Here is an 8,978-nt window from a genome sequence, read left to right as displayed (position 1 = left end):
CCAGACTCCTGGTTTTTGCCACCACAGAATAATGCAGTTCTCCTCCTACAAAGGACATTTTAAGAAACGGAGAGCAGGGACAGATACTTCTCAACAAGAATTGGTTATGCTGTGTTTTTGGATCAGAATAAACAATATATTTTTGATGCATCATTTGATCCCCACTGGTAGCCAACATTCAGATCAGCAAGACTCAACACCAAACTATCAGGCCGAAAATACAGATAAGTCTTCACCTAACAACCCTATTTAAGATGGAAAGCAACTCCGCCCCTAAGTGAAATGCCACTGCCTTCCAACTAGAAAATCAGTTTCACACCTTCCATTTTTATTTGCCTTCTAACCACCCAACTTTTTGAAATGCCTGCTGTCTTGCATGTGTTGAAAGCAATGCAACGACACTGGGAGCCAGTGGACACATTTATACTCTCTTGAGATCTCTTCCTCTCCAGTCTCTCTGCTATGTCAACGTTAGGGATGGGTGGGGAAAGCAAGCAATTTCTGTAGGCAATCTCCCTTGTCTGATCTTCCCATCCCCAATCTCCCCAATATTTCACCCTCAGCAGAGAAAATCGGAGAAGGATTTCAAGAAAACAAACTGCTTTTCTAAACATCAAGAATATTGTGATTGCATCAACAGTGGGAAAACGTCAGCCTCTGCTTCGCTATTTGCTTTCGGCTGCCACTGAAACGGGGAGGGGGGGCTTGGTATTTGGGAGGGGAAGTTTTAGTACAGGAGAGATTGTAAAAAGGGAGTTTTGTTCTGTCTACTGCGCATGCTGGAGACTGGTGCTTGGTGTTGGTCAAGGCCAACCGTCCTGCATACCAACCTGATGATGCTCCTTGAAGATGACTCACATGACACCTGAGGGATTTGCAGATTGGACAATGGGATGGGGGTTACCGGGGGGGAGGGGGTTGGTCACATATTGATATGTATGATTTCGCACGCTTTTGCCTCAGATCTCGCTTTGCTTAGCTGCTATCTTTTCATAACCAGTAAAAGTACTCTTAATTCTGCAAAATGGAGTTAAGTGGTTTCTTTCTTGGTTGCTGAGGGAGGCCGGCTTGACAATGTCAGGCAAAAGAGAGATTTATACAATTGCATTATTTTTGATACGTAGAACAACAAACGGCTACATTCTCTTGCAATCCCTCTATCTAAGCAATTTGCTTTGCAATGGGAGGGCGGAGAAATAAACAAAGGTTGGGTGTCAAACTTGATTTCATTGAGGGCTTCTTCAGGATTATGTTTGACTTGGGGGGTGGGGGTGGCCAGGTTTGGCATGGCCAGCTTGACATCACTCATGCCAGTGGCACCTGTGGTGGTTTGAGTGCTCTGCCAGCAAAAACGAGCTCTCGATTGAGCTCTGTTTTCAGCTGGGACGGCCTCTGCAACCCTCTGCCAGTGAAAACGGAGCTCGGGAGGGCCCTCAGAAACTCCATTTTCACTGGCAGAGGCGCCATGCGCTGATCCTTTGCTGTTTCCAGGATGGCCTCACGGGCCAGATCTAAGCACCCCTATGGCTAGATCTGGCCTGCAGGCCTTGAGTTAGACATCCCTGGCACAGGACAGTGCCTATTGACTGTAATGTTGATCATATGACAGGACACTGTGAAAGTTGCAAATGGTATGTAAAGTTAGTTTTTACAACACTATCATAACTTTGAATGCTCACTGAATGACTAAGTGAGAAAACTGCTTGTACTTTAATCGAGGAATCACCAAAATAGAAACTACACACCTATCAAAACAGGCAGGGTAGCTACTGCAAATAAACAGCAAACCTCACACTCACTGATGATACCATTAGTTGACTTATATCAGCAAGTGAACAACTAAATTCAGAGTATTAAGAACTCCAACAATGTTCATTTTCAAGATTTAAACATTGAAACCAAAGAACGCTGCCTTAATAGGACAAGGCTACCTTTTCCCCACCCAGGGCAAATCTCAATATTAAAAAGGGTCTGAAAGATTCTTGGTGTGGAAATAAACAGATGATACCAATAGTTAACTCACAAACTTTCTCCAGTTTTATTTTCTGCTTCATGCTTTTTCAAACTGTCAGTGCTTCCCCTGAAGCAATTCCCGCCTTGTTGAGTTCAGTTCACAGCTGCCTCTCTTTACCATCTTGGAGTTTTTGGTCTCTATAGTATTTGCTGCTTTTGTCACTGAAGAAGCTTGTCTCACTTAGCTTCTTGTTCCTTTTCCCACTGTTCAGGAGTCAGTGTTCTCTGCTCGAATGCATGAATAAGCTTCAGCTCTTCAGATAAGAGTTCATTGACTAGTCTTAAGGCAAGACAAAGAAGAAAAAGAACAAAATCGGAAAATGGCAAAGGAGAATTGGGAGTCAGCAAATGCATTCCACCTCCACAATATTTTTAGACCTGAATTGCTAATTGTTTCAAGAATGCATTACAATTACAGGTGGAACTCAAAAAATTAGAATATCGTGCAAAAGTTCATTTATTTCAGTAATACCACTTAAATGGTGAAACTAATATATGAGATAAGACTCATTACATGCAAAGCAAGATAGTTCAAGCCATGATTTGTCATAATTGTGATGATTATGGCGTACAGCTCATGAAAACCCCAAATCCACCATCTCAGAAAATTAGAATATTACATGCAATCAATAAAACAAAGATTGTACATAGAACAATATCGGACCTCTGAAAAGTATAAGCATGCATGTGTACTCAGTACTTGGTTTGGGCCCCTTTTGCAGCAATTACTGCCTCAATGCGGCGTGGCATGGAAGCTATCAGCCTGTGGCACTGCTGAGGTGTTATAGAAGACCAGGAAGCTTCAATAGCGGCCTTCAGCTCTTCTGCATTGTTCGGTCTCATGTCTCTCATCTTTCTCTTGGCAATGCCCCACAGATTCTCTATGGGGTTCAGGTCAGGCGAGTTTGCTGACCAATCAAGCACAGTAATCCAACAGTCATTGAACCAGGTTTTGGTGCTTTTGGCAGTGTGGGCAGCTGGAAAAGGAAGTCAGCATCCCCATAAAGCTCGTCTGCGGAAGGAAGCATGAAGTGCTCCAAAATCTCCAGATAGACGGCTATGCTTACCCTGGTCTTAATGAAGCACAGTGGTCCAAAGTCCTGTTGCTCCTTGGTCCAAAGTCCTCTTTTCTGACAGAGCAACTTTTGCCAAAAGCACCAAAAACTGGTTCAATGACCGTGGGAATTACTGTGCTTGATTGGCCTCTCCATTCTTCCTCCATACTCTGGGTCCTTGGTTTCCAAATGAGATGCAAAAGTTTCTCTCATCAGAAAAAAGGACATGGGACCGCTTCATTAAGACCAGTGTCAATGCAGCCGTCTACCAGGAGATTTTGGCCAGCAATCTCGCCTGATTTGAACCCCATAGAGAATCTATTGGGCATTGCCGAGAGAAAGATGAGAGACATGAGACCGAACAAAGCAGAAGAGCTTCAATGCTTCAATGCTTCTACTTTTCAGAGGTCTGATATTGTTCTATGTACTATCCTTGTTTTATTGATTGCATGTAATATTCTAATTTTTTGAGATGGTGGATTTGGAGTTTTCATGAGCTATATGCCATAATCATCACAATTATGACAAATCACAAACTTTTGCACAATATTCTAATTTTTTGAATTTCACCTGTAGTTTTGGTTCACATGAGCCAAATCGGCAAAGCTGACTTTGGCGTAAAGTGTTGTGTTATGCCAGCTTTACCTTCTACCTGCACTGGAGAAGCCCTTTGGCCAATAATGTATTTCTCCAAGTTCCAAGCTCAATTTTTCAAATTTAAATTCAACCTCTAATATGCATTAAAAAAAACAGATGGATGTTTAAAAACAACTTTGCATATTTGTCTAAGCCATAGTTTGATTAATCATGATGATTCAATGAATTCATATGTCCCTCCTTCCCTCCCCCAAAATAAACTCCATTATGATTTTGCAACATAATGTTTAGCAACCATTTGTTTAGCAACCATGTGAAGTAACAATGGCACTGAACAGTGATTTACAACTGTCATTGCAGCAGCCCCACAATTATATGATCAAAATTTGGGTCCTTGACAACTGTCATGTATTTATGATGATTACAGCATATGATCAACATTTATGACCTTTCCAAATAATTTCCAACAAGCAAAGTCAATGGGAGAAACTGGATTCAATTAACAAGCATATTATTCACTTAAAAATTGTAGTAATTTGCTTAACTGTGGCAAAAAAAGGTCAGAAATTGGGTGCAACTCAGTTAGCAATCATTTCATTTCATTTATTAGGTTTGTATGCCGCCCTATTCCCAAGAGACTCAGAGCGGCTTACAATAAAAAGGGAGGGGATATATATATATAAAAAAAAACAATTTAAACAAACAATTTAAAATACTACAACAGACGTAACCTCGAATGGGGCTGGATAGTTCAACAGCCCCAGGCCTGCCAGAACAGCCAGTTCTTAACTGCTTTGCGGAAGGCCGAAAGGGTAGTAAGGATCCGGATCTCCACGGGGAGATCGTTCTGGTTAGCTAACTAGGGTGAATTGGGGAAATTCTGGCCCCAATTATGTTTGTAACTTGAGGACTGAGAACCCCATTTCTAGAAGGATTTCTACAAATGAAACTGTTCAGAAATTTAAAAGCAATACTAACAGCCTCTGAAGCCTAAAAACCGAAGGATGGAAGTGCCATCCTTCAGGAGGAACTCAGCTGACAGCTTGGCAAGTTCACCCAGAGTTCCTTTTACAGAAAGTTCTGTAAAATTACCAAATGTGCCACTAGAAAGAAGAGCCAAACAGGAATTCTCAGTTAACCGAGACTGAAGCTGTGTGACAGGCGCAAAAAATCAGGACCATTCATAAGACTGCAGCATAGGAGATTCATTAAAGCCTCTACAATCTGGTCAACTGAAGTTCAGCACTAAATTTGTGCCAGATAAAAGTCAAAGGAATTCAAGAGGGGCTGAATTTAGAGCACTTGTGGAAAACAAGGACTGTGATGATATACGTAATGCTGCCCCCACCTCCGCCTGCTCTTCCCCTACACTATGATAGCCATTTCTGTACCCAGCCCCTGGGGCTGTGGTCTTATATCAGTCCGTTGCCTGTTAGGAACTGGGGTGCACAGTCAGTCTGGTGAGCAAGCAAAGCTTCATCTGCATAAAGGGGGGATCTAGGTTCATCTGCATAAACTAGGTTCCTCATGAAACCATTCCCATCCCCTTCTTGGTCTGTGGAAAAATTGGCTTCCACAAAACCGGTCCCTGGTACCAGAAAGACTGGAGACTGTTGCTCTAGATTGGGGCAGACATAAATTAACTAAAATAAATAAATCATACATGTTTCCTTTTGGCATTAGTAACTAATAGAATTGATACCATTCTGGTTATATGAACAGGTAGCCCTTGCTTAACAACTATTCAGTCAATGAATATTTGAAGTACGGTGGTGCTGAACGAATGATATTTATGACCACTCCTTGTAGTTAAGACAGCTGCAGTGCTTCTGTAGTCATGTAACCAAAATTCAGGCACTTGGCAGCCCGCCTGCATTTACAACTGCACACCTCCTCCTACCTGCCAATCCTGTACCCCTTCTCTGCCCTTCTGATCCTTTTACTCCATTGCTCTGGACTCTACTCTGCAAGGCAGAGGTTTGGGTGGCAGGACAACCAAAAGGGCAGAGATGGGGGAGGGGTGTTAGGTGAGTGGAGGCAAGCATGCCAGAGCAGGAAAAAACATGAAGTCCTCACTTAATGGCAGACAGTCCCAGCCTAACAACTGCAACCAGGTGTACTGGAACTAAGTGCTGCAGTCACACTAACAAAGGCTTTGTTCAGTGACAAAATTTCTGGTCCCAAATAGGATTATTAAGCAAGACCTACCTGTAGTTCTTTCTTAACAAACCCAATTAGAATGGGCAATTCTGTTGCTAAGTGATGCAGTCATTAAACAAGACCACTGCTACAATTGTTAAATGAGATATCACATGCCTGTGACTTGCAAATTTACCTGGCTGTCAGAATCCAGCTGTCAGGTGCACAAAATAGAGATCATGTGACCACAGGATGCTGCAACACTTGTAATTCCCCACTAGTTGTAAAGTGCCCAATCTTGATCATGGGGACACTGCAACAGCCAGGGGTGAGAGGACCATTTTCAATCACATTGCAACTTCGAATGATAGCTAAACAGGCCTGTTGTTAAGCAGGGTCTACTTATAGTTTCAAATACATAATTCACTTTTTTCACACAACCATACCATTAATTATGCATTTCTTTGGACATTCAACTATTTTTCCTTACCTTGTTAATAATGTAAGAGAAAATGATGCAGATAAATTGTTCATTTGTTATTAAAATATTTGGAAGGATCCAAATAAAAAAGAATGTCATAGAAAAGTTGTGAAGTAGCCTGAACACAATTTCGAGGTACTAAAATGCAATGTTGAGATCTCATAATCATGTGAGATTTAGGTAGCATTTAAAACTAGCACAGCATATTAAAAGGCAGCCTTTGTATGATCTATGCTTTTGGGACGGGGGAATCGTAATTTTTAAATGCCCACTTTACTTTTTAAAGCGATTTAATTTATCCTATGGGTTCAATACATTTCTATTTTTAAACTGGATCTATACATCTAAATCAGGATAATGAAAGTATGAGTATTTAATAAATAAACTGCAGAAGAAAAGGCACATCGTATATATGAGTACATTTACTTTTCTGGACAACCTAAATCAGTTATTACCTCACAGAACCACTGCTGTTGTAGGATCAAATGGAGGAAGTGAACATTATCTACCCTATTCTGAGCACTTCAGGGGAAGTATGAGATTAAAAATTAAGGGTAGATTAAACCAATAGAGGAGCAAAAGACAAAAAGAAGGTGACCGAAGAAGCAGGAAATCATGGAAAATAAGTGTGAAGAATGCCTGGTTTTTGTAGTCCCCATTTCCTAACATTTTAAAAGTTTTGTATAACTGTTAGGATAATTCCAACCACTAAGGAAATAAAAGACTATTCAGTCTGTCTCCCACTGACTAAACTAGTTCTTCCTACACTTACTCACCGATGTCGTTGTAACAGTGCTTTTCCTCGGAAACATGGAGAAACTACCAAAACTTTGAAGCTTGTAGCACAGCGCCCAGGAGTAGTATCCTCTACCTCCTTACAGGGTATAAAATAAAGAAATTATTTTATAAAGAAATATACATATATAAAATTTAGAATGTAACAATACATTTAATAACCTGCATACATTTTATTTACATCCAAACATAATGGGGAAGTAAATTTTGAAAGGAGATGTTAAAAAGAATATGAAAAGCTAGTTTATTATCAGGAAATTACAGGGAATAAAAATGGAAGGGATCTCAGGAAAGAGTGCATTAGTTTAACAAAATACTATTAGAAAATGAAACGTGCACCAAATAAGCTTAATAAGAAGGAAAAAGAGTCTCAAAACACCCCAAAATTTGGGTTAAAAATATCCATAATATACCGGTAATCCTAGAAATATCTATTTAAAAACAATCTACCACTGAATTTAAGAAGCTTACCAAATACTTAAAAGAATCATAAGGATCAAATCCTACTGAATTTAGGGAAAATTATTTCTGTGTCAACATGCTTAGAACAGGTCTTCAAATAGGCTCCTGTCATTTTGGTCTGGTCTAATGTTATAGGCATTTATTATTTCTCTTTCTTTTACCTGCATTACTGTGTTGAAAGTATGATGTTATTCCCATCACTCTGGGAAGACATTTTTAAATTAGTTGGCATGACAGCAGCCTATTAAAATAGCAAACACACTCATACCCCAGCAAAGAGCAAGATTTAAAGTTAATAATGTCAACTTGACGCTGAGAATTAAAAAGAGTCATTTACTTCTGAAAAAGTAGGGGAAATTTAAAGCCATTTTTCCTCAAACTATTCTAAAAGTGCTTTTCAGGAGGCAACTGGACTTTCTTGTTTTTTTAGTTTGAAGACATTTCATTTCTCATCCAAGAAGTTTCTTCAGCTCTTCCATTCCCCACCATCCAGGCAGAGCTGAAGAAGCTTCTTGGAGGAGAAGGGAAAAGTCTTCAAAGAAAAAACAAGAAAGTCTAGTTGCCTCTTGAAAAAAAGCACCTTTGGGACAACCATGACCTGGATGACTGAGAATCTCTACAGACTTCCCCCCCAACCTGGTGTACTCTAAAGTGCATTCTCGCTGGGAGGGGATAATGGAAAACACATTCTGAAAACACCAAGTCATGAAAACTGCTTTATCCTGTCAGAGAAGTAGAAGTATCTTGCAGCCCTTCAGTGGAATAATTATTTTTAACAAGAGAGGAACATTTGCATTTTTCAATAGAACGTAGACTTTTAAGCGGCACAAAACTTTAAACAACAATGGCACACTATGATTGACGGAGACGAAAACTAAGCTGGAAAATGATTAAGGCGTGTAGTTAGAAAAATCAACGTAAAATAGCATTGCAAAAGAACAAGCAAGGGTCGCCATATGCTTTAGAGGGGTTTTTAAATCAAATTTTAGAGCAGAAAGGATGCCAGACTTAAATCGAGCCCTTTAGACTGCCAGCTTTCGGGCAGTGAAGGGGAAGCTACCCCATTTACCACGTGCTCGGCCTCGAGTCCCTGAAGCAGCCTCTCGCGAAGGGCCTCCGCGCTGAGAGTTCTGGACGGCTCCATTGCACCCCCTGAATGAAAGAGAAGCCAGTAACTTTCATTTCCGCCCTTGGGTGACGTCACGTCCTCTACGTTGCAGTCTGTAGTTTACGTAGCCAATCAACTTGCAAAACATCACTCCGATGGTTTCATCCCATTTCATCCCTAGAGCAACCAAGGGAAGAGTGATACAGCCGGTCCTAAAAGTTATCCTAAAATCCTTCTTCGATGAGTCCTGTGTGCTCTCTGAGTTTGCTTGTTTTCTTGCAGACGTTTCATTACCCAAACTAGGCAACATCATCAGTGCTAGTAAGGA

General features: G+C 40.6%; 1 protein-coding gene across 2 annotated transcripts; it reads right to left on the bottom strand.

Moving 5' to 3' along the window:
* Nucleotides 1-2,014: 2,014 nt before the first annotated feature.
* Nucleotides 2,015-8,728, bottom strand: BOLA2B (bolA family member 2B). Of its 2 annotated transcripts, none has more exons than XM_032234559.1 (3): nt 8,612-8,724; nt 7,062-7,159; nt 2,015-2,293 (listed from the first exon to the last, which is right to left on the bottom strand). In XM_032234559.1, exons 1-3 carry the CDS (start codon nt 8,684-8,686, stop codon nt 2,191-2,193), a joined length of 276 nt encoding a protein of 91 aa, XP_032090450.1. In that variant the 5' UTR covers nt 8,687-8,724; the 3' UTR covers nt 2,015-2,190. The 2 variants fall into 2 exon arrangements, with proteins under 2 accessions (XP_032090450.1, XP_032090451.1); XM_032234560.1 differs by lacking the exon at nt 2,015-2,293 and adding an exon at nt 6,002-6,117 and having other exon boundaries at nt 8,612-8,728.
* Between the last annotated feature and the right edge of the window lie 250 nt (nt 8,729-8,978).

This window comes from Thamnophis elegans, chromosome Z, assembly GCF_009769535.1.
Source record: "Thamnophis elegans isolate rThaEle1 chromosome Z, rThaEle1.pri, whole genome shotgun sequence".
NCBI lineage: Eukaryota > Metazoa > Chordata > Lepidosauria > Squamata > Colubridae > Thamnophis > Thamnophis elegans.
The sequence above is the reverse complement of the archived record's forward strand: the minus strand, read 5'-3'. Positions and strand labels throughout refer to the sequence as shown.